We start from the raw sequence: 26789 nt of genomic DNA, 5'->3' as shown, positions 1-26789 counted from the left end.
CACCGAATGCCCTTGCAACTTTGTTATTCAGAGAAATTTAACAATTTAGACTGTTGATTAGGGTTTTTTTGGGGAGAGGGGCTTGATTTCATAGGTTATGTTTATCTTTTGTCAATGCAAACCTTTGATTTTAAAATAGATGGAAGATCCCACCCACAGAGGATACAATAGAATGCAACAAAACTATTACAAAATATGTCTTCTCTGTTTAGAAAAGATGTCTCTGAAAGTTCAGATGATCAAACAATCAGACTGCCTGAGCTTCCACAGGGACTCCATTATGATTTTGAAATAAATGGAGTAATGCCAGGCATGAAAGCGGCTCGAAGGTCAGATTGTGGAGCACTTCACCATGTTGGATATTTCAATGGAACTATTGGTGTTAGTGACTAAGTGCTCACCAGGGTGTAAAAGAGCAACACAACCTGACCCAATCATGTTAAATGAAAGCCAGATTCAGAGAGCCTTTCTCACTTTGTGTAGTACATTACTGTGGGAGAAGTGGCACAAAAATCTTGGGGATGTCTTGTGTGGTAAGGTACTACTCATTGTGAATAAGAGGTTTGGAACATAGCCCCGAATGATTTGGGGCCCAATCCTGCTCCCATTGAAGTAAATGGCATGAGCCCTTTGGGCTTGATTGCCACAACTCCAGTTACTGTCCAGCTCAGATCGTGACTCCAGCCATGGGGTAGGGCACTGGGGCTATTCACTATACACTTCCCAATGCAAGCAAATTGGCAGTGAGGAGAATGGGAGGAGCCCTGTCTTTGCATTCCCACTCGTTGCCCCTCATAGAGTAGCTGGCTGGGTTCACAGTATGGGGAGAAAAGGAATGAAGTAACTTGCTCCCTCCCCAGAGAAAGGTGGGGGGAAAGGGGATAAACTATGGTTCTGAATCACAATTCATTCTTTGGTCTGCTCCAGGCCTGACACAGCTATGTGATACAGATCTGCTCTTGCAGATGTGGAAACTAACCTGTTAAAATTAAATTAATGCCAAAGCGATATGTACCATAAAACAGGACAACCCTAGATTAATAGAGCACATAAAATTAGGAGTGAAAAAATGAAGTAATTTTCCAGATACAATAATAGGATAAAGCATTTTGGACAGCCCTGAAATTAGCCAATAAAATATTTACTTTACTTTCTTTAAAAAAAATCCCAGACATTCTGCAGACATGCGGTACCTTTCATCCATAAGTGTTGCAGTTACCATGACAACTTGATCCATTCACTCAATTACGTAATTTTTATCTCAGTATTTTGGAATTTTCATGGCTTGTTTAAGAATTGCAGTTGCTTTGCAAGCATAATGAACAATTGAAAATGCATTAAGGATTATTGATTATGCTTTTTTAAAAAAAGCTTTTTATTAAGTCAAAGTTACAATAAAATGTTAACATACTACGTTGTATAGTACTTATTCAGGGTCAGGTTAATAATCAAAGACCCTGAGTAAAGGGCTTGCTAGCTGAGGAGCCCTTCTCCTCTGAGTATGCTAGACATTTCTAAATAGCTACTTCGTTTTGGCAAGAGATAGAATATTAGTTTTGTCCTCTAAAGTACTGTACAGTAGACTGTAAGTTCCCTGGGGCAGAGGTTTTCTTTTTGTTATGTGTGTCAATAGTGCCTAGCAGAAAGGAGTCCTAATTCCTCGCTGGCACCTCTAGACACTAACATGACATAAATAATAAAAAATAGTAAGTAGGAGGAATGAGGCTTCTAAGTGTAGCATCTTCACTTTTTTAGCCGAATATCTGATAACCTTTAATGCCGATTTTAATTACTTGATAAGCCAAAGTGTTCATGCATCTTTTGGGTAAAGTGCTCTCTGGACTCTCTTCTTCAGTATTTGGAAACAGAAAGTAATACTGTGGTTGTTAGCTAAACTTCACCAATGTTCCCAGTGAAAACATCACTGACCATAATCCACCTACATTTCATCCATGCTTATCTGTGTTATCATGCAGGCTACTCAAGGGGCTAGATTCTGCCAGCCTTAGGGCTTCTCTATATGAACAAAAAGAAAAGGAGGATTTGTGGCACCTTAGAGACTAACAAATTTATTTGAGCGTAAGCTTTCGTGAGCTACAGCTCATTTCATCGGAATGCATCCGATGAAGTGAGCTGTAGCTCATGAAGGCTTATGCTCAAATAAATTTATTAGTCTCTAAGGTGCCACAAGTCCTCCTTTTCTTTTTGCAGATACAGACTAACATGGCTGCTACTCTGAAACCTGTCTATATGAACAGTTAGCATGTAGTGCAAGCTGGGTGTAAATCTATCTTGCACCAGCCTGCTGTGTACTAACTGTCATGTGGACACCACACACTAAACATTCCATAGTGTGCTTTGATCTACACTGTTTTGAAACAGGAATCAGTTTACACCCATGCTTGCCACACACTAACTATTCATACAAACAAGCTCCTAGGCATGCTGTGTACTACCTACTGCTTGCAAGTAGCTGCTTGGTACTGCTCAATAGGAGCAAGGATGGTAGAAGCTGGTCCACAATTTTCCTGACAACATAAGAATGATCTTTTTGTCAACACTGCTGTGATATATAACAGAAGTGTGCAAAGCTGAGGTCTATATCTGACACCAGGTTTAATAATACATACCATGACCATCATCCAAAAATTCAGTTATGGTTGCTGAAGTGCATTTGGACCAGGGTTTGGAGGCATCAATGCTAGTCAGGATGGAGGACATTAAGCGCTTATCTTCCATGGAGCCAAAGTTCTCCTCACAGAATTTGGAGTCATCATGGGAAAGCCCAAGCAGGTGCCCTGTAGCAATGCAAGTAGGAAATGGTAATTATATTATTTCCCAGTGGATAGGATTTTAACAGGGAAGTGTATATTCAGAGTGGGATGCATCAATCTGAAATGACAACGTGAAGATGGCCACTTTTAAGCTTCCCATTGGTCAGATTCTCAGCTTGAAGTCAATTGAGTTCTGCTGATTTCCACCAGTTGAGACATAAATGGAGCAATGGTGATTTATATCAACTGAGGATCTGGTCCTTAGTGTTTGCAGGATCAGGGACAAAAGGTTTAACAAGGAGGACAAACAGTGATCTCTACAAATACATTGATATTCTGTGACTGACTAGTCAGGAGGGTGCTCAAGATGAATATCTCTGAGTGTTCTCAAATACCAGATTTACTCAGTTGCTAAATCTAGCAACAACATCTACTTCTCTCAGTCTCTGGGAAGCAATGTATTCATTCAAATACATTTTCTATTTCACGAAAACATATAATGTATTCCGACATACTGTGGCATAAATGTTCGGCAGAATTTAGCTATGCAACTCTCTTTAAATGTAATTAGTCTCATATAGTTAAAACCTGTACATTGCAATAAAAATTGATCTCCGTTACTATCTGCTATAGTAATGTGATATTATTATGTGGTAATACAGTGTAAATAACAATTCTATACAACAGTATGCTTGCACTCATTCATACATTACTGTAACAATATATTAAATCAACTACTTATATGTAATGAATGTCTAATTATAGACTTGTGATATCTATGACATATAGGCATTGTTTTTTTCTCTGTACATACAAATATTTTCCTTTGGGGATATTTAATATGTATGAGCCATATTCTGCTACCTTCACTCTGCAGTAAGGTAGTACTCATGTTTTAGGGTGGTCAATTATGGCCCTATGTTACTATTTAAACACCCCATGCAAACACCAGTTTAAAAGAGTTGACAATTTTTTTTGTTTAAGGCAAGTATTGATGCTGAATAAAACTTATTGGCAATATTATTATCTTGAAGAGATGTGTCTCTTAGAAAGAGCGATTGAATAATCAATGTGCCACTGGTAACCTATATTACAAATTCTATGATGTTATAGACTGATAGCTTAGTGGATCAACAACTAATTTAACAATGAAGGCTCTATGATGTTCTGCTTCTGACTTTGCTAAAAGCCCTGCAAGCCTTTACTCCAACAATGAGCTTCTTCAAGAAACCTTAAGACCACACTTCATTTTGCTGTCTCACCATATGATGTTATCAGTTCACAGTATTTGTATCATATTAATGAAATGAATGGCAGGCACCAGGGTGTATTCAATGTCTGAAAAGAACTCTAGGTGCAATCCAACTGACATATTAATAAAGTCTGATTCACATAAGCTTCTTAGCCACTGTAACTAGAACTGCTTTGTGCTGACTTGTTAAATCACTGCCTCGTAACAAATTTACACCATTAGTTCCCACAACTCTGATGACATGTTGCAGGAGTGTTTGTCAGTTTCGAATGAGAACAACTGGCTATTACCGTGGCTAAAGCTAAATGAACTTGTTGATGCATTGATTAATAGGAGCATTAACACAAAAAATAATTAAAAATAGCCCAACAGCCATGAGAATGCTATGCTGATGAGATCTAACAGCATAATGGACGGCAGCTTTAACGGCTCAAATTGACAGCATAATGTTTAAATATCAAAGGTCATTAGAGGGCACTAAGGTTGCATTAATTATATTCAGGATAGTGTGTTTGTGAAATAAAGCATTCATATCCCATTAACAACAAGAGGAGCTGCATTTCTAAGTCTTTGGGCATTGTGCTAAATATTTGCAATTAAGTGCCTATAAATACTCTACGATTACCACAGAAATGGATACATAATATTACATGGCACACACTATACACTAAGTATTTGGGTACGGATAGTTATTGAGTGTGAATCAGCAAGTACAAAACTTAACAATAAAAAGGGAAGACCCACTGAAGTTAATATTAAGCATCAGTGAGGTTAAATAAAAAAATGTATTTATGCATTTTTATATATTCCCCAGTATGTTCCAGGGTAACATAGCTGGAGCACCACAAAACTGGCCCTATAAATATATGCCATCTGCTCATTCAGTCCAATTACTACCCAACAAAATTAATGGTGACCTAAAGTCACCCAATGGACTACTAAACTTTTCACAATTGCAAGAGCTGTAGTGAATCAATGTTTCACACTGTCCACTGGAACTACTCAAGATTTATACCTGTATAATTGAGAGCAGAATCTGATGCTAATCCAGATTTACATTAATGTAACTGACAACAGAATTTGGCCTATTGTTTTAGGAGCAATATAGTTGTCTGTTATTTTTTCATTTAAGAATATTGCAATAACTCAGTACTATAATTCATGAATGACATTGTTGCAGCTTGGGAAACTATTAATCACCTTTAGTTTAGATCTTACCGGGTTTCCTATCTCAAAGTAAAAGGCTCAGATGATTTTGGAGCTTGTTCATACTGCTACAATTTTATCAACTAAAGCAAATATAGAGAATGAAGAATCAGTGTTTCTGACACATTAAAAAAAGTGAGAAATCAATTCTGTCAGAAAACAATTTTAGTAGCTTACTGATTTCTGAGATAGTAAATTTGAAATTACAATTTAAGTAGGCAAGACAAAAAAAGAGTGGGAAAAAGGTAGAATTATTATCCCCATTGTACATGTGGGGAACAGGCATTACTGTTCCCTCTTGCCATGCGTACTTTCCTTTCTATCCATCCATCCACCCACCTATCCAACCTACCTACACACACACACACACACACACACACACACACAAATAGTAGGGTAGCAAAGTCAAGCACTCAAAAGTTAGGGAATGCCTGAATTAAGGTTGCACATGCAACCTATAAGCAGGCAAAACCCCACTAAAAACTGCAGATAAGAACAGAAACCTTGGGAAAATATTCTTCTAACAAGTGTTTTTATAAATGGTGCCAACTGCAGCATGACACTATTTTGTACTACTATGAACTTAAGTCAGGAAAGAATAATAATAATACTAAAAAAGGCTCCCAACAGCTTTCTGACAATGACTGATTCAGACTGGGTTAGTAGATCATTTTATGTTTTTTACTTAATGAAGCATCTTACTGGCGTTGACAGTTCCCACTGAGTGAAAATGATTCAATATCATTTTCCCAGAAGGATGGTTTTTAGTGGTTATGTTATGTTGCAGAAATGCACAAAAGGGTAAAAGAAACAGAGAGTAGATGATGCAAGGTTCCCCCTGGTGCATGCTAGTCTTCTTACACATTAAACTGTTCTCTTCCAAAACAGCAAAAGAGAATTTAAATGGACTCACAGCCTCATTAATCCTTCTGTTTTGAAATTAGGGAAGGATTGCTCATTTTCCAAACTATTAAAAGCAACATTAAAACAGTATAAGGACTTTGTCCTAAGAAATGCTGAATGTCCTTTGTCAATGGGTTCAGTGCCCTCAAATCCTATTGACGCCAATGGGAGAGGATAGAACTCAGCAACATGGAAGAATTCTTAGCACCTCACAGGATTGGGGCCTATATTCTAAGATGGACACACAGAATCTTGCAGAAAAATGAGAATACTCCTTAGGGACTGTCACAAACCCACCAAAGCCTAAATCCTCTCTGAAAACCAGTGCACAATAGGCCTGATTCTCAGTTATACCACAATTCCTTTACTGTGCTCTGGCAGAACAAAGGGGTACAGAGGGTCTCTCTGACCAGCACGGAGCTGGCATAAAGGGCTTTATGCATCTGGCATAAAGGGTGGTTCGGGGGCACATACGGGGTGTGTTGGGAGCTATGACCAAAACATTCTGGCTGTTCTCTTCTTCCCAGGCACTGTGAAAGCAGAACAGAAGTTTGAGCACACCGAATCTGCTCTACTTTATGCTGGGGTCAAGTAGATCCCAGGTGGGCCTCTGTACATGGGGAGTGCAAAGGTAGCTTCAAACCACCTTTACTCTCCATCCCTGTCCCAAGCACAAGAACAGAGTGAATGAGAATCCGGCCCAACATACAGCATGTAAATTACAATGTAAAATATAATCAAAGATCCAAAATGGTGTTTGGGGAGTAAAGTCTGTTATGCATATACATTATCGTTTAGTCCCTGGATTAAACAGCACACTAAAGTATAGTCCCTAAACTAAATTTGACCATTGGACATATGCAATGACAGAGTGTGCTAAAAAATGTTATAAACATTATAATTTGTTTACTTAGGAAAGCTCAGCTCAGATGAAGCATCTGTTTTCAGTGAGGTCATGCCTTTCACCTAATTTTCCAGCTGGGATGATTGAGATACAAGAAGATCAAGAGACTTGCCCAAGGTTACACAATGAGTCAGTAGCTCACATGGGATTAGAGTCCAGTGATCTCCCTGCTCAAAGGTTTTTGCTCTAAATCACCAGTCCATACATTTTGGATAATCACTTTTTCACTTCCATGCAGTAACTCATTTAGAATAAAAACATTTTTTTACATTGTTTTTCTAACTATGAAAAACAATTGGTCTTAATTAAGAGCCATATCTTGCTATCACTCACAGGGAGAGATCACTTTAAGTCAATGGGAGCTTTACATAAAAACTGACGACCCTAAGGAATAGTGATTTACAAAGTTCTGTTTTATAAGGTGTTTTGAATTGTAAAAGCACAACAAAATTCATACTGAGAATCTAAAAATGTGCTTTCTCCTCTATTTCCATTTAAATCTTCATTTTCTTTGACTGGTATTCTTCAATTATGACCAAAAAATTACTTTTTAATTTAAATCTTCAGCCCATAGGCAATTTTAAAATCTCATAGTTAATAAAGCTCTGGATCACTGACTTAAATCTTAATGATTGCATTAAAGTTCGGTGCAATAGCAGACAAAAACAGAGAACACCACACAGCCAAAAGGGCCTTGTCTTACAGACATCACATAGACAGAACTCCCACCAGTCACTTATCATAACAGGCTTCAACAGGAGTTCACATATACATTCAGTCCAGGATCTACATCAGGATCTGCTGGTGTTGACCTTGATGGAGCACATGGGTGGCAGAAAGGTCACTGAGGAAAGGTTCAAGAGAAGAAAACAGCTGCCATCTTGCCTCCATGGGGGTGGGGGTGGAGGGCTGTAGAAAAGTAGCTCATCCCAAAAAATATTTAGCATTGCCTGGAAAGAAGGCATGGCCAGGAGATGTGCTGATTCAGCACATTCTCTCAGAAGCCTCCATCAGCAGGATTCCTGTGCCTTAAATCTGTTCCCCAAATTTTGAGGCACACCACATGAATCCCCTTATGAGACACAAGGAGATTAGATATTGCAGGAATGTATAAATTACATCTCTCTGTGCCAGGTTCATTGGTTCTCTGACTACAATATGAGGACTTCAGGGATCAGGATCACAATGTTTATCTTCATTTACAGCACTAGCAGAATATTAAAAAATTCTTTGCTCTCCTCTAGAACATGAAAGGCTATGGGGGTGGGACACACATGCCCAACATACACTTTTACCGATAATAATGATCATGTTGAAACATCAGGCGAAACCTGGTTTCATTCCCACTTCCCTTCAGATGGCTGGGACACTGAAATTTGACTCTGTGGGTTTAATTTATGATGTTTCAAGATCCACTGCAGCTTATCAAAACACAGCCTTGTTTAATCTAATCATGTATGAGGGTATATTCCTACCTAGATCAGCACAACTCCTGAAAACCTCTAACCACAGCAGCAAAACTAGGCAGTGAGGCTGTTGTGTCTGAGTCACTTCCAAAGTCTCTGGCTGAACTTTTTGCTCTGATTTTGGATCCTCTCACTTCTCCTTCACAATCACTTCACAGCCTTCAATAAAGCAAGGAACTTAATAGGCTTAAAAACAAGCATTAGAGAAAGGAAAGCTTACGCATGTTCAGAAATTGAGGATTCAGGTATCAACTAAATCAAATCAACCTCCTTCCGCCATCCCACCTTCCATTCCCACCTACAGCCAATTACAAACTGGCCCAGCTGCAGGAAAAGGGTTATTTTTAAGCCCATGTGTGCAGCAGGTGGAACAATTATCCTCATTACAAGGTAATAAAAATATTTCTGGATGAGCCAAGATATTTTAGTAAACATTTAACCTGGCATTAACGACAAACCTTTTGTACAGCTCATGTTTGTATTTTGAAACCATAGCTGAAGTCTCTGCCCTATTCCTTATCTCTCACCAGGACTTAGTGTTGAGTGCTCATCTTGTTTTTGAGGTCTTAACCCAGATGCTTTGGTAGCATCAAAAGTTAAAATGTAAGCTTGAAAAAGAAGATACAAAAAGAATGTATTAAGTAATTCTTCCCATGGATACCATCAGAGAAGATTTGGACGAATTGTAGTCTCTTGGTTTTAGAAAGGAACTCAGACTAATTATTGTCACCTGGATATTTGCCCAAACTTTACCTTTCATGTGGGAAGAGTAAGATGAAAGTTAGACATCCTTCACCATTGTTTCTCGTGCTATGATATTCTGTGCCCTTGGCAATGTATCCCCTTGAGATGGAAGGACTACAAAAGATTTGTTCCTATCTAGCCTAGGGCTTTGTCTTATCTGTTTTATCTTGACAGCTTTAAACTCAAAGGGCTACATCTTCATCAGTAAAAACAAAAAGCTACTGTGAATTTAGTTACATTTCGTGCATATATGAAATAACACAAATGTTAAAACACTGACATAGACAAAGAAAATGACAACTTTCTCTGCGTACTCACATAGCTGTCATATAGTATAATTTATCTGTGAGTAAAAGCGGTGCTCAGATATCAAGCGAAACTCACATTGACTTTAAAGTCTTGTGGAGAAAGGTCAGAGTCACAAAGTTTGCATGCAGAGTTTAAACACACCTATTTCAGTGTGAGGGAGGTTCAGATCCAGACTCTGGATTTGGCCTTTTATGGAGATAAGAGACAACTATCAAATTCACAGCTTGGTCCAGGTTCTGAATCTGCCCTCAACCCTTTTATCATTTTTGCATCTGGAGTTTTGGTTTGTATCTATACTTCAGTATGTTTTTCCTGAGTAAGGATTGCAATACCACTGTCTTCATATTGAGCTCAGAAGCACGTCTGCAGTGTTAACAGTATTTGCGCTTGCAGCTGCAAACTGGGTTCTCATAAAATGAGAGCATGCGCTAACGCATACTGTAGGATGTTGACACAGAGAAAAAGTTTCAGTATTAAACATGTTATTCCCAAATTGTAGCTTCCATACAGCTCCATAATGTCACACCTGTACCTATCTGTTGAAAGTGGAGAGGAGGAATTACAGGGAAAAGGATGAAATTAATGAACAAACAAAAGCTTAATTAGTTCAGTGTTGTGAATGTCAAGTTACATTCTAAAAATAAAACACTGGGAAGAGCATATGTGAGCCACATTATTCAGGAGGATACAGAGAACAGTGATGTGCCAGTTTGATCACATACGGAGAATTAGGCAATTTTCAAAAGGCCAGATGAATGCTAAGGTTCCTAGCAGAGAGACTGATGTTATCCTGCATCACTGCTTACCAAAATTGCCTTCTGCAAAGTTGAAATAAAGAACAATGAAATGTTCAATTGGAGCCTCACCTGGTGGGTTTCTATGCACATGTAACTCTCCATAAAGTAAACTGGAGTTTTGCATGCTGTTTTGCAGTGAAGACAGTGGACTGGGATGCAGGTGATGTAGACTGGGTTCCTGGCTCTGCCGCAGGGTTCCTCTGTAACGCTGGGCAAATCCCTGGTTCTTTGTTTGCCTCAGCTTCCCAATTGTGGAATGGGGGTAATACTGTGTCCTTTCTCCTAGCCTTTGCCAGTCTTATTTCTTTAGACTGTAAACTCACTGGGGCAGGGGCTGTCTCCAATTATGTGTGGGAAAAAAATCTAGTACTTTGGGGTCCTGAAATCAGCTGGGGTTTCTAGATGCGGCGGTAATATAAATAGCAACAACAAGTGGTTACTAAATTGACAAGTGTAATATTGAAAATTAAAGGATGTCTGGCAACTCTAGACCATGTCAAAAGCCACATTCTGATTGGCTGCTTAAGCCTTTTAATAACATCATGCTCATGCACCATATCTCAACAGGGCACAGATGGGACTTTCATAGCATTAGCAATGAAATCTCTCTCTCACATTTCTATAGTCCCCACTACCGTGGGACCTAAGCACATCACAATTTTTGATGTGTTTATCTTCTGTGAGGTGGCAAGTACTTTTACCCCCACTCTAAAATGGGGGAACTGAGGCACAGGGAAAACTAAGTGACTTGCTTTAGGTGACAAAGGAAATCTGTGGCAGAGCAGGGAATTTAACTCATGTCTTCTAAGTTCCAGGTTAGAGCCCTAAACTCTGGACTACCTGTCCTTAAGGGGAAGGACAAAAAAGTTGCAACTGTCAGGAAACAGACCCCAATAAAATAGATCCAAATAATAGGGAAAAGTTATTTACAAACCTTTTCCTACATTTTTTGCTCACTTTTCTACTAGAAACTATTTGCCATGGAAGAAGGATACATTGCATAACCACTCCTAGAATTGTTTTATTTTTAAAACTGAAAGGTAAAGATAAATCCAAATCAGGGTGTGCATGAGTAACTTACTGGTGACTTTTTCATGTTGTTCAAGGCATTAGACCTTTGATCTCATACTTTCCAATACACCTGTGATGTCCACCTGTTTCATATTAGTATGCAACCTGTGGGTTTATGATCATAATTAACCTATCTCTATAGTTCCTAATGTTATCAATCACATAATAGTACCATCCCAATTACATGTCCAATGCATATTTTAATACAGGAAAATTAGTACATATATATTCACCACAAATGATTGAACATCTTTTCAGGTTATGATTTAAAAGTATAGCCCATACCTGCTGCTTGCTTTTACTTGTGGCAGAAACTGGATTATTACCTTCAAAGGTATGGAGGTCTCTTCCATAAATACTGTTTTTTGATGCATCATCCTTAGCATGAAGAATGTAGTACCTGATTCTCCTTCACCATACGCCTGTTTTATGTGAGTCTACCTTCACTGGTCTCAGTTAAATTATTCCTGTTTTACACCAGCGTAAGTAAGAGAAAATTGAAGACCAACTTTGCTGAGTCCCCTGCTCTGAAACCTTCTCCAAGTCTAACTTACTGTCTGCTAACCAGTGTTCTATGAATGTTATTTCAAGACTCCACCAGTTTGTTTTTGCTTTCATGTTCATAGACCTCTGTTGATTTCACCTAGTCATTCACATTCTGTCTTTCAAAAACCACTGTGAAAAATTCACATATTTTCTCTTTTAGGGGTAAATCCAAACCTGATGCATGTGGGTGTGAAAGTCCTGATGGTAGCAGAACCACTGAGGTTCCATTCTGTAGCAGACAGATGAGTCCCCTTCTGGCCCCCTATGCATTTACCCAGCCGCAGCCTGTGTACTTGGGCTGCACACAGCTGTGGATTTGATCCTTATTTCCATTTATTTTTTTGATCTTCCTAAGAAAGGACACAATCCTGCAAAAAGTCCAGCGCCTTCTGTGAGGTGGTAGGTGCCTTCAAATCCCACTGTTTTGAACACTATTCCGTTCAAAGTAAGGGTGTACAACAATTCACAGGGTCAGATTAATTAGTTACCACATTTGGGTTCTCATGTTATAACACATCACAAAAGGGTGTTTTCTGCTCTGCTAGGTGAATTCCACTGAATAACTAAGTTATTGTAAAATTAAATCCACTCCCTTCCTGCAAAAAAAATGGAACTGTAAGACTCCAGTATGGTAGGAAGGAATTCGGCCTTCAGCTTAGACACATCAGGGTTTTTCCCAAAGAGTTTAACTACAGGGTAGTCCCACCACACTTTTATTTTTCTTGACCTTTACTGTCATCTAAGTACCAGACTAAGCAATGTTAGTGTGTTTTTTGCCAGTGTCTCCCACTTTGGGTCTCTCTCACACACACACATCCCAGCATCTCACACTTTGGGCAACAAACACACACACACAAAGACCAATCTGTGACTGGATACCCCCACCTTATTAAAATCTTATGGTTAGGAAAACCTAGCTATTAGTTTAAACAACTTAGAACTACAGTTTTTGTGTGCAGTGGGGTACTTATTTATCCACTAGTTTCAATCCCTGCCTTTTTATATTTAAAATTATAGCTTTTACAGGTTCACGGTAAACCTCTAGGTAAGAAAGTGGTGGGATTTTTTTCAAAGAAAAATCTGCTTCCAAATTACTAAAAATAATTCAAGCATGTTTATATTTTCTTCTAATTGAGTTCAAAGGTATCATATTACTCATTCATCTCCTCTCTTCTCTTTAATGTATAAGATATTTAAAAATATTATATGAATTTATTACTGGTGAAAAGTATCCACCGAACAGATCTAGTATGTACAGCAGTGCAAGCTTCCACATCATTCTCTGCCAGTGGGCATTAACCTTTAGCTGGAGGTTCCACCTCTAGAAGTCAGAGGATAATTCAGTCTATATGCTCCTTAATTCCTTAGCCATTGTGCTAAGGGTGTCAAGGAGGGAATCAGTCAGCTCCAGCTTTGAAGGTGGGTTTTGTGATGTGGACTCTTCTTGCTGGGAAATAAACTAAGCAAACACATTTCCTATCGGGTCAATGAATAACTATCATATAGTGGCACCTATCTACCAACGCTTTGAATTCGTGATTTAGAAGGGCTTTATCTCCTATTATGATTCCAGCCCTCCTGTTTAAGAACTTTCAGGATCAGGATACACTTTGACATCATTTATAGGTTTTCTTACAGCAAATAATTTAGCTCAAGCTATCTGTAGTTTCATTCGACTAAAAGTGTCACTAAAAGAGTGCTGGGTTAGTTATTTGAGGGTGTCTGGTGGAGGGGTTAGAACATGAAACATGTTCATGAAAATATGAAAACCATGAGTAAAGCCCAAGTGACTTCTAATTGCCATTCTAGGGATATTAGACACAGGACTCTTTCCCCCTACCTGCTAGCTATTTGAAAACTGAACTAGTGCAACGATACTCCCAAAACAAACTTTACTTTGGTTTGGCATGAGGTATAAGGCAATTCAGAAGTTGGCACTGCCTGAAAGTCTCTTGCCTTGTTATTTCCTTCCAAGAATGTTAAAAAAATTGTTTTCCATTTCCATTACCGTTCACGCTGCAGAGCTAATAGTTTTTATACAAACAAATCTCCAGCAATTATGATAGTGTGAATGATTGAGGAAAGTGAAGATCTGAAACATAGTGTGGGATCTATTGGTAAATTAAAACTGACGAAGGTGTCAGCAATCTGTCTCGAGGAATATATGATACCAGATGTAATTTACAGGTATGCAACCCCTCCTCCATCATTAATGCAGTCTTAAATGTCACCTTCTGAAGGCCACAGAGTGGATTTTTAGTGTAAATTATTGCCTGCTGAGGATCAGCTGACACATGGTTGAGTGATTTTTGAGACTAAGTCTCTGGCACCTAAATACTATTTTCAGCTATTTCAGAACGGATTTTAATATTGCATTTCACCATAAAATTGGAATGTTAATAGGGTGAAAATAATATCAGCATTTTCCCATTCCATGAAAGCTGATTTCAGCCACTCAGCAGACAATAAAAAACATACTGAGCGAATGTTCATAACGATTGCTCCTGAAAGGTCCAGTAAGTGATTCTGCAGTGTAAGTTACTTCCCACAGTATGTATACTAGATGCATATAAACCATAATAGACCGGGCCAATATTTTCTCATAAGGGATATGTACTGACATTTTTGGACAGTAGCAGTCCTTGAATTTTCACTTCAACTACTGATTTAAACTGACATTGTCAGAAAGGAAACACCTACTGTGAGCCTTCACTTGCCTTCTGATCTCTTATTAGTTAACCCCAAAGTGCATATGTATACAGCTTTAATCCCCAAGTGTACATCTGAACCAGGGGAAATCTGGAATTAATTGTGAAGTATTTTGGTTACTAATGCAGCTGTTACAAGTGTTTGATTTGGCAAGGGAACAGAAAAGGCACTGCATACCAATTTCGTGAGCCACTGTAAAAGCTGCATGGAGGCCGTCATCTTCAATCACTGCACAGCTGCGTTCCGGAGAGCATATGGTCCCAACGTCTGCCATTCCCAGAGTATCACATGAATGATGCCCACATAAATCCTGCCAAGAAAGAGAAAAAAGTCATTAAAATAAATGTTTACGCCCACAGGTAACAAGTAGAGTCAACGGCCCTTTGCAAACAGCTGGACCCAGATAATACTAGTACTTTGGACGGTCATCTATTAAGGATCTCAGTGCACTTTAAAAGCATGATGGCCCAATCACTGGTCAATGGGAGACTTTTCATTGACTTTGAGGGGAGTTGGATAAGACTCGTAATTAATTACTATGGTGCCTAGAGGCTCCCTCTGACATCAGGGTCCCATTGTGCTTGGCCAGGGATCGGCAAACTTTGGCATGCGGCCCATCAGGGTAAGCCCCCTGGCAGGCTGGGCCAGTTTGTTTACCTGCCGCGTCCGCAGGTTCAGCCGATCACAGCTCCCACTGGCCGCGGTTCACCGCTCCAGGCCCATGGGGGCTGCGGGAAGCAGTGCGGGCCAAGGATGTATTATTAATCGCCATTTTACAGATGAGGGAACTGAATCGTAAGTGATTTTTTTCAAGGTCATTTAGAGAGAGCTGGGTATGAAAACAGATTTCTTGACTTGCAGTCTCCTGTTGTAACCACAAAACTATGCATTCCTAAATGGCACTTATAATTAATAAATACCTATATTTTTCATCAGTAGATCTCAAAGCACTTCACAGGCTTTAATTGATTTATCCTCATAACATCCTTGGGAGGAAGGACAGTGCTATTATCTCCATTTTATGGATGGGGAGCTGAGGCACAGAGAAACTCAATGACTTGCCCAAGGTCACACAGAAAGTCTGTGGCAGAGGAGAGAATTGAATCCCAGGTCTCCCAAGTACTAGACTAGTGCCCTGACCACTGAACCATTTTGCCTTTCTTGCTGTCCTTTAGATTGTCTAAAAACTATGCTGTATGCAGTGTGGTTGTAGCCATGTTGGTCCCAGGCTATTAGAGAAACAAGGTGGGTGAGGTCATATCTTTTAGTGGACCAAATTCTGTTGGTGAAAGAGACAAGCATTCAAGCTACACAGAGCTCTCTCTCCAACAAAATTAACAACAATATTAATTTTCCCAATGCTTCTGCTTTCAGATGGTAGCATTAATGTTACATTGTGTGGACATGCATATACATATCTGGCCTGATGTAAAGGTCAACAGAAAGACTTTCATTGAAATGTCAATGGGCTTTGGATCAGGCCCTTTTGTATTTTGTATTGCATATACGTAGTATGGACTGCTAAATCGTCAGAAAGTTTAGCACACCGTAATGTGCAAAATGCAATTAACAGACAGAGATGGTCAGATGGCTTAAAGGGAAAATACCAAAATATGCCTATTCCATAGTCCATCTACCACTTAAGCATGGTTGGATGAAAGTGCCATTTGAAGACACAACTATATTTTCAGATGGATCTGTCAAAGAAATCTCTCTGCTTGGTACCTTTTTTCTCTAAAATAATTCAGATTCTTTTCCTTCCTTCAAATCTCCATCACCACTTCTATCAAGCCTGAACATATACTCTTAAATTTCCAAAGTGGTGCATGGGGATCTCATCCTGCCACTTCTATTAATGTCAAGACTGCTACATATACAGAAGTTGGTCCAATAAAAGATATTACCTCACCTACTTTTTGTCTCACATATATACATGTTTCAGAGTAGCAGCTGTGTTAGTCTGTATTCGCAAAAAAAAAAAGGAGTACTTGTGGCACCTTAGAGACTAACAAATTTGTTACTCCTTTTCTTTTTACATATATACATGTGGCTTTCAACACGCCAGGGCATCTATATTCAGCAATGCTTTGTTAATGCTGACATCACATCAGACTGCATGCTGTGTGTCACCATACAACAGACAGGTTTTCAGAAATTTTGCAACACCACCCAAAAAGTGTATTCTCAGCTCCAGTAGTTGCCCAGAGTGCTGTACATGCCAAAGTCAAACCTACACCCAGCTCATAAACAAATGTCACTATCGTGCTCATCTTTGTAACATTTGAATTTTGCCAAAATAAAACAGGCTTGAAACATGTCCCCTATATTTTCTTTAACCATTTTTCCTGTTTTTACAGAACTTCACATAAGGCAATTTGAGTCCCAGATGAGCTGCATTGTTAGTGGTCACAACCGGAAAATCCCAAGGGAGGAGATCAATTACTCTGAATGCCATAGCTTTCAAACCATGGTATTCCTAAGGTGTCATGCTATTAGGAAGGGGTGTGTGTTCCCTCTTAGGGAGGGAATGAAGCATGTGATCATAAACCCCTATATAGGAAAAAGAAGAAGGATGAAGGGAACAACAGAAATTGTGGATGTAGAGAACAGACCCATGGATCCAGTATTTGGTGGTGGTAAAAACTTTGGTCATTTGGGTCATCTAAGCGTCCATTCCTATGATGCAATAGGTGCTAGGCAATGTGGAAGAAGGGTGGGTGTACACTGCAGGCTCAGTCTATGAATTCTGGTAGAGAGTTGGGCATGAGAGGTGTGTGTGTTGGGGGTGGGGGTAGGGGTAAAAGAGGACCTGTGATGTGGGGATTGGAATTGCTGTCTGGTATTAGCTATTAGTGGTGTAGACCGATTATTGGAAGAGTATGACTGTGGGTTGCTCTTTAACAATGGCTGTAACTAGAGTCAAACTTGAATTGGCTGGGTTTTGGAGATTCAGATTTACATACTGCCAGCAGCGGTTTATTCTGTTTTTCAATCCTGGGTAACTGTGCATAAATGCATATTTTTTACTTAAGTTAATGCTATCATTATCAACATTTACTGAGGCAGACTTTTAGACACACATTTCCATGCTGTTCTCAGCTCATGATCTCAATTACATTTCCTTTCCCCGGCCTCTCCATGGCTGATCAGACTTGACCTATGTAACTCATTTTACTGTGATTCTGTATATGTATACTATGCATTTTTTAATCCTACCAAGTGATGATTCTGAGACAACTGTTCTGCAATTACATTGCTTTCATACTATTTACCTCAACTCACTACCCATTCCCTAGTTGCTTGGTCTTTTTCAATAGCAAAGACTTGAATGTATATTATTAAAAACCTAGCCTGTTTATACTTCTGCAGATTGAAACTTTTAGGACAAATTCTGTCCTGATGTATACACCTCAGTGGTCCCATTGACTATTGATGGTTAGTTGTAAGTATCAATAACATTCTTAGCTTCCCTTGGAGATGTCAGATGCAACCTCAGATGCTCCTAAAGTAAAGTTGCTGGGAGTCTATTGGAGGTTTTTATTGCACCTGAAGAGTATTCTTGCTTAAAATCAGGCCCTGATGTAACGATGTAACCTAATAAATCTGCAGGCTTGCTCAATTTTTCAAACTGCTTCAAAAGCACTAAGCAAGCATGGGCCCATATAATACTTTTAGCTAGTTTCCAAGCATTATTTCCACATAATGTGTGGTTTTCATTTAAAGAGTTAGATACCCATTCATATCTGTCTAATTTCATCTGACCTTTATCTCACTTAATTATCTCCAAACAGTGGTGGAAACTTTCAAGAACAAATATTTCTTGCTGTTTCTAAAGAAAGAATTCAGTCTGCCCTTTGATCTAGATTACAGTAGTTTCAAAATGATGTATCAATAGGAAATGCATTCACTGTATAGGAGACAATAGATGGTAATCCTAAAGGCTTGGCAAAGAAATGATTTAGGAAAAATGAGCTGTGTATTGTAAGATCAGTGGTTAATTAGACAGCTCATTAAAGGCCAAGTTTTCTCAGCATTCTTGAAGTACATCAAGAAAGTCTTGTCTTTTGCCACCTACACGTGGCATTGTTGTGAATGAAGACAAGTGTGAAGTGTCCCTACTGAGATTGGTAACTAATTTTGCTTGAAAATCTTTAATTCTAGTTGTATATCTGAGAACTGGAATAAACTGATCTGTAACAGATGCAAATTTTGAACCCTGACATTAAATAATGCCTTAAGCTCTAGCTAGATATACTTTGAGCAAGCAGTTTAACATTTCCCCACATTTCTTCCATTCATAAGCCTTGCTCTTCAAACACACTTAATTCTTCATAGTGTAACATCTTTTGCATGTTAGAACTGTAAAAGCTGTCTAAAAGCATTTGAAAGAGGTTTCTGGACATGCCAGAAAAAAAGTGCCTTGGGCTACCAAATTGGTAATCTGGCAGACAATTAGAAGTCTGTGCATAACTGCACTAGGCCTAGCTTTTTTGGGGGAGGAAGTCAACACAAATATTGTGAAATATTGCAATGGTTTGCTCACATCTACTTACACGCACAAAATTACCACATATTATTTTCCCCAATGACATTTCCTACACAAAACATATGATATTTATATAAGGTCAATGGAACAGCTCTGCAAGTAAGAGTGACAGCAAATGTTGTAATTGTTTAGTGTAATAAGGATCAGTTACACTGGACATTAAACATCAAAAACCTATGTAGAGATACTGCTGGCAACTGGCACAATGACAGAGTGACCTCTGGCTTACTAACAAAGGATAGTAATTTGGATGAGATGGTAAAATAAAATAAAAAAAAGAAATAATGAGAGCCAAATAAAGCACATTCTCCACTCAGTGAAATTATCATCCATAGAGCTGAGATAATCCAATGCTTGCTGTTAAATTTTAACAGCACTGTCAGCTTGATAGTTAAACTAAATCACATAAGCAGGACCCATATAATTGCTATGTGGAAAAGGGCAGGACTGTGGCCTCTGGCTCTAATGTGAACTTTTTTGTTAGAGCCAGGCATGACGGTACTATCATTGACTATGCTGAGCAGTACTTATGAAAGACTTTTTCATGTTCTGGTTGCCTGTATTTGTTGTGAGAAGTATCTATTTTAGTTTTCATATGATTCAGGGTGGAATGAAAGGAAAGAAAGAGAACGGGATTTTGTCCAGATGTTTTCAGTAGTTCTCCTCTGGGAGCTTGCATTCAAGTTTAGCTTAGGTCATGAATGATATAGGTTGGGGGAATTGTACACAGGCCTGGATTAAATAATTTTGGGACCCCGTGCATTATGGAAATTACCCCATCCTTAAACACAGAGCATGTGATATAGAAGACAATTGCCGCCCCAGGCAAAACTTCATTGTGCCACTTCCTACCTATAAACTCTTAACAATATGCTCTTAACAATGCTATCCCCTTGAAAAGAGGGCCTCAATTGGGGGCAGGGAACGGTTGAATTTTCGGGGCAGGAGGGGGCATGCAGCAAAACCTGTTTGGTTTGGTGGTTGTGGGAGAAGCGGAGGGCCCAAGCGCCAGTTCACAGCACCACTCACACAGGTTTGCTCTGGCCACCACTCCGTCATGACTGGCCAAATCTGAGTGAGTAGGGTTGCAACCTGGAGCAGGGACTCACAGAATCAATCAGGTTTTGGGAGGAGGGCGGTTTGGTGGTCAGGGACCTCCTGAGATGGGGGCTGTAACAATCAGCCATACCTAACTCTGTTTTAGCTTTCAGCACAAGCTCTTCTATTCCTCCGCCCCACAAAGGCAAAAAATAGTGACAAGAAACAAAAGTGATAGCCTTGAACTGGACTGGTACTGCAGTTCCTCTGCCACCCACAGAGTTCAAGGCGATCCCTTAGCCTCAGGGGGAACCACAGGGCCTTCCTGCCCTTTTGCAGCCTTCCACTGCTGCTCAGGAAAGTGTTTGTCTCTCTTGTGCCCCCTCCACTCACAGATCTGGGTCCTTACTGATATCTTCCAAGTGGGAATCAGAGCCAGTCATTAAAACTGCTACTTGCCTGTATCAGCTGGTTGACAACACCAGCCTGATGGATTCTCCTTAGGCCAGGGCTTGCTGCTCCCGGATTCTGCAAGCCCTTAAAGGGGCAGACAGTGCTGTGCAAATTCACACTTGTTAATCTGTCCTGATTTTATTGGGTACTTGCTGAGAAGACTTAACCCAAGAAAACAATGGTGTTGGTTCAATGGTGTTGGAAGCTACACCACTCATGTGTTTGTGTTGTGACAAATAGTCTGATATTTACTGTTAATGTCAATAAGCATTGTCAATACAGCAAATAAATTGTTTCCAGAGTCTAAGCATTAGACATAAACAAAAGAGATGTAAGCAAAACAGACTAAATTCATCCTTGGTGTAACACCACTAAAGTCAATGAATTTACAAAAAGGGTGAATTTGGCCCAGAAATTTAGAACCATAGTTAAAGACCCAGCCACAAAGTAAACAAAGACAATAACAGATCTATGGAGAATGTATTTATCTGCCCTAATTAAAAGTCCTACAGAATTTAATGGTTTCAGAGTAGTAGCCGTGTTAGTCTGTACCAACAAAAAAAACCAAAAAAAAACCGAGGAGTACTTGTGGTACCTTAGAGACTAACACATTTATAATTTAATGGAATTATATGTAATCACCTATTACATTTTTTAACCATTCTATAGAATTCAAATACTCTACAGGGCCTGGTTCTCTCACAGTCAGCAGTAGGGGCAGAACCAGGCCTACAGAAAGAATATTTTTCTTTATGAAATTGTGTAGACTTTGAAATAATATCTGTAGAATCCTATCACATTTCTACAGAACCTAGTGATTTAAAAATTTCACCTCTATTAAATTCTGTAACACTTTTCCATAACATTGAAGCAAATCACTGAATTTGTCATACAAGATTAGGATTAATTGAAACTAATGGGTCTGATTTTGTAATCTTTACTCAGGAGAAGCACTTGTTGATATCAGTGCATAGCCGTGGATCCAAGTTAAGAAGAATTTTCACTTAAAACTTTGGGCCAGAGTTTTAAATGCCCATGGGTATTATGGTGCCTAGATGCTTTTGAAAATCCCACTAAGTGTCTAAATACCTTTCAAAGCCTGCCCATTTGTCTATATTAGAGAGAGTTAAACCCAGGTCACTTGCAAATTATATATTGACCTCTTGTGTTATGCAGCATGGCTCATTTTGAAGCATTTACCAGATTAAATACAGATAACAGATCACCTATCATTGAGCCATAAAGGTCAATTGCTTTTTCTAAATCAGGACTCAGTAGTTCTGCTTAAAAACAGATTGTATAGGCACTACCTGTAATTTAAATACTAACAAGATAATTACTGGTAGTAATTCTACACTGAGGGAAAGCCCTTGGTGCATTCAGTACTATGAACATCTACATATTGATTTGTCTTTAAAAAAAAAAGTGAAAGGAAAACAAGAACAAGGGGAAGGACCTTGAAAGCACTTTCACATTCAAGCAAGATCAGTGTGTCTTTAAGATATTTTGCTGTGTGTAATGTGAGTTCTGGTACAAGAGTCCTTCCAGAATCAATGTAAGTGTTAGGCTGGAGAGCTACATGGTAATATGCATGCTTAATGTACACACTGATGATGCATAATGAGTTACTTAAAGTTTGTGAAATGTGTTAGTTTGATAAATGAATTGCCAATATTATTCTGTTGACACACTGACGCAAAGTTCAAGGTGGCTTGGCTAATAAACAGACGGAAAATGTATCTCACACATTTGCTCCATGCCTGAAAAACAAGCCATTTAGAAGAAGACATCTGGATGTACAAACACTTAGCACAGCAGCATTCAGAGCCCAGGAAAACATGGAACCATAGCTTGGCGTCTAGTTGCTAAGCAACCTACTTCATACATTCAAAACACAGTTGTAAAAGTTGGATCCTCATGCCAACTGCTGCTTCTTCTCATTGAAAAATAAAATTCTGTGTGTGAGGGGAATCTTTCTTTGAGGTTAAAAAAACCTATTTTCTAAGAGCTGTACCTCTTCTGCTTGTTGATCCTTTAACCCTTTTTCATGTTTACATTCTGAGGTCTAACTGAGATTCATTTTGAACCTTCCAACCCCATCAGACAAAAGCGGTATGGAGCTCAGCACATTCCCTTCAAAAACAGTCCAGGAAATCACATAGTAAGAAAATCCCTGTGTTTTTTTTCATTAAGACAAATATACCTATGATGCAACCTCCATGAGATTAAAATACAGGGCCAGATCCTCAGCTGATGTAAATCAGTGCAGCAATTCATTAAGTTGAATTGAGCTATGCTGATTTACGTCAGCTGAGGATATGTCAAATAATTAATTGTGTCAAAAACCATATACCAAGCAAACCGCAGCCAATGATTTTTCTTGAAACATATTTCCTTTTGTTTGGTAATAGTGCAAACTATTTTTCCATATGAAGGCTAATGTGTCATATGAATGTTATTACTATAATCACTAAGATCAAACTGAGACTGCAGAAACTGTGATATTTTGCTCTTTGCTGTGATATTTTCATCTAAAATAAATGTTTAGGATCAGATTCTACCACCTGTAATCCCTTTGAAGCCTAACTCACAAAGTAAGATACTATGCCAGGCAGTCCAGTCATTAGTGATCATCTCAAAGTTTAGGGCCACAATCTGCCATCCTTATTTGCGTGAAGCATGATTAGTCCCATTGAAATAGACAGAAGTACTTACAGAGACATGTGAGAGTGACAGAATTCGTCCCAGAATCGCCATTCAATATTGATGACTATAATCAAAAACGAGAGCAGTTTGATACAATCAAGCTAGCTTCCTCTCCTTCAGACTGTAATTAGCAAGGTGACTGTTTTCAAATGAGATCTGATATAGCTTTTAACAAACAGAATGGATGGGTTTGAACTGCCACAAGAACGCGCCTGCTGTATACGTCTGGGATGACAGAGACGGAGCCTAATATTTCAAGTATTTACAGCTATTAAAGTAAGCCAGTCTTTTTTCTTCCCCTTTCCTCTTGAGCACCTCCTTCCAGAAACCATCCAAAGAATCCTTTTTGGCAGCCTCCTGTGATGTAGCAAAGCAAGAGAATTCAAACTAACAGAAAGTCCTGCAGTTTTTTATTATTTTCTTACTGAGGAAAGAAAAAATATAACTGAAAGGGATATTCTTACAGTAGATCATTGCCTAAACTATACCACATGTCCACAGGAGCAGTGCCCCTTAACTATGTATGGCAACGCAATTAAGGCACGGATGCAGAGTTTTGCATGGATGAGAATTATGGTATCAGGCCTTTAATTGATTACTATTTTCACTATATGGATAGCAAGGTACTACATGCTCCTCCACAAACTGAGTTGAACTGAGTTAGTATAGCTTCGTTTATGTGTCTTATATTTAAGTCCTAGTTTTGTACCACACGTTCTGTATTCCTCCAGGCCTAGTGCCATTTTTCTGACATGCTGGGAATACCATGTTAAATTACAGCAGCTAAGCAGGGAAGTCATGTGCTCCTTAAGGTGTTATCTACCAATTCATTCTGTTTTCCTAATCTCAATCGGTCAAATTCATTCTTGGATTAATTTGGTCTAATGGGTGTTGTCAGTTCTTTACTGTGACTATACACAAATGATGGAAGATGCACTACTGTTAACAAGGAAATGTGAAACAGACTATGACAGCAATGTAATATCTCAAGTGGAGATGAATTTGCTGATCTTGGTCTAGTCCAGGGATCGGCAACCTTTGGCACGCGGCCCATCAGGGAAATCCGCTGGCAGGCCAGGCCACTTTGTTTACCTACAGTGTCCGCAGGTTCGGCTGATCGCAGCTTCCACTGGCTGCGTTTCGCCGCTCCAGGCCAACAGAGGCTGCGGGAAGGGGCGTGGGCCGAGGGACGTGCTGGCCGCCGCTTCCCACAGCCCCCATTGGCCTGGATTTCCCTGACGGGCCACATGCCAAAGCTTGCCGATCCCCGGTCTCGTCTCTAGTAGCCATGTGTCCAGATTATACAAATTAACACAGGCCCTAACCACTTGCAGTCTCTATCCAAGAGCAGCCCAACTCTGGAATAAACATGGGGTGCTGCCGGCCAGGGAGACAGCAGATGTGCTGGAGAAACTTGCAAAGCACCTGCACTCATTACACCTCAGTTTAGATAGCACCACTCATAAGGTTTGGAAGGTTTTGTTTTGCTTTGTTTTTTTAATCATCATGATTCTGTGGTGTTGTCAACTAAGCAACTAGTTAGGAAATGAGGTAGGATCCCACACAACCGGGGTATGCAATCAGCTTTGTTGCTGTCCAGCGCAGCGACCTACACACCAACGGAAGTGAGGGTCAGACACCTACCCCGCAGACCGAAGGACTGTAAAGGTGGCTGTAAAAGAAAGGGAAACAACAGAGGGGGAAGGAAAATCAGGCCAGAGAAGAAAGGAGGGTAATTAACCCCTGAAACAATTGACCAAGCGCCACGGTGGCTTCTCCATCACTGACAATGTTGAAGTCAAGCGTGGCTGTTTTTCTAAAAGAGAAGCTCTAGGAATTATCGTGGGGACATTCTCTAGCCAGTGCTCTAGAGGAGGTCGGACCAGATGATCACAACGGGCCCGCCTGGCCTTGGAACCTATGACTCTAGAGACCACTGTCCCTGGTTGCTGTTGTGCTGAGCCCTGGTTGGGCTGGGCAAGGGGGGCCAGGGCCGCAGGCCACCTACCTCCCGGGTGAAGAGGATAGCGGCGTCGTAGTGCTCCTCGTGCCCGTCGTCCAGCGGGTTGTGCTGGTGCTGCCACTTGCAGAAGGTCTTCAGGGTGGCGGCCGCGTTCCTGTTGACCTCCAGCCCCTTCTCCCGGTCCCCCAGCACCACCACCTTCACCACGGCCAGCCGGACGGGGTTCTCGATGCTGGCGTGCCCGTAGAGGCGGGAGGCGATGGTGGCCAGGGTCAGCAGGTAGTGCTGCAGGCCCTTGCCGTACTTCTTGGCCATGGAGCCGTCGGCCACCAGCAGCAGCTCCACCTGGCGGGCTCTGGACAGGGAGCGCCTGCGCCTGCGCCCGCGCCCGGCGCCCGGCGGGGCCAGCCGGGGCTGGGCGGGGCGCTCCTGGCCCCCCCGCAGCCCGCCGTTGCCCTCCAGCGGCGGGGCCTGGCCGGAGCCGCGCGTCTCGCAGCTGGGGCGCGAAGGCACCGTCTCGAAGCTGAAATGGCCCTTGCGGAAGAGGTGCGGGATCAGGGCGGAGCCGGGCCCATAGACCCGCCGCGCGGCCGGCCCCTTGGCCCGGCGCAAGGGCCTCACCGTGTAGCGGGCGTGTTTGACCGCGAAGTAGCCATCCAGCCCCCCGCAAAGGTTGAATGCGGCCAGGGACTGGGGGCTGCCGTCCACCGTGCCCCGGTAATAGCAGTGAGCCCGGCCGCGGGGGTGCTGCAAAGGGGCCTGCGGACCCAGCAGCTCGTCCCTCTCCAGATCCAGGAGGAACCTGCTGCCCCCCGCGTAGAGGACGTAGCCCGCCTTGCCTCCCCCGGAGTAGATCTGGTCAATGTTCTGCACCGGGCCGCTGGTCCGGGGCCGCTGCTGGGGGCCAGGGGGACGGGCTGCGGCTGCGGCTGCGGCTCCGGGAGGCGGCTGGGCTTTAGCAGCGGCAGGTGCTGCTGCTGTTGGAGATCCGGTCTTGGCAGCCGCAAAGTGCAGCTCCGCCGCCAGCAGCAGGGAAACAAACTTCAGGACCATATTTGTCTCTTTTGGGGGGTGGGGGGGGGGGGAAAGAAAGAAAGAAAAAAGTCACCCGGTGGAGATCAACAGCGGAGCTTAAGGCGGCGGGGGGCCGGGGGGGGGGAGCCTCCCAAGCTTGAAGCAAGCGTGAGTGGGGGGCGGAAGGGGGGGGGGGGAAATGTCAACAAAGGCAGCTCGCGTGTGAACTTTGCGTTTCTCTGCAGGGAAGAGTCGGGAGCACATGGAAGGAGAGCACCACAATCCTAAAACAACTGCCGCCCAGAAGGCAAACGGGGGAGGCTCACCCCCGGCGAGCGGAGAAGTGTGAGCACTTTCCGCTCTTCTTCCACGTCTCTCGTGGAGTCAC

General features: G+C 41.0%; 1 protein-coding gene across 1 annotated transcript in view; it reads right to left on the bottom strand.

Annotated features, from left to right (window-relative positions):
• The window catches only part of ADAMTS5 (ADAM metallopeptidase with thrombospondin type 1 motif 5), a 44546-nt gene extending 18106 nt beyond the window's left edge, over nucleotides 1–26440 (bottom strand). The window contains exons 1-3 of the mRNA XM_038382725.2: nucleotides 25433–26440; nucleotides 14859–14991; nucleotides 2631–2798 (exon numbers count right to left, since the gene is read on the bottom strand). Of these exons, the coding sequence (XP_038238653.1) occupies nucleotides 2631–2798; nucleotides 14859–14991; nucleotides 25433–26440 (1309 nt within the window). The remainder of the gene's footprint in view (nucleotides 1–2630; nucleotides 2799–14858; nucleotides 14992–25432) is intronic.
• Nucleotides 26441–26789: the final 349 nt, after the last annotated feature.

This window comes from Dermochelys coriacea, chromosome 1, assembly GCF_009764565.3.
Source record: "Dermochelys coriacea isolate rDerCor1 chromosome 1, rDerCor1.pri.v4, whole genome shotgun sequence".
In the NCBI taxonomy this organism is placed as follows: domain Eukaryota; kingdom Metazoa; phylum Chordata; order Testudines; family Dermochelyidae; genus Dermochelys; species Dermochelys coriacea.
The sequence above is the reverse complement of the archived record's forward strand: the minus strand, read 5'-3'. Positions and strand labels throughout refer to the sequence as shown.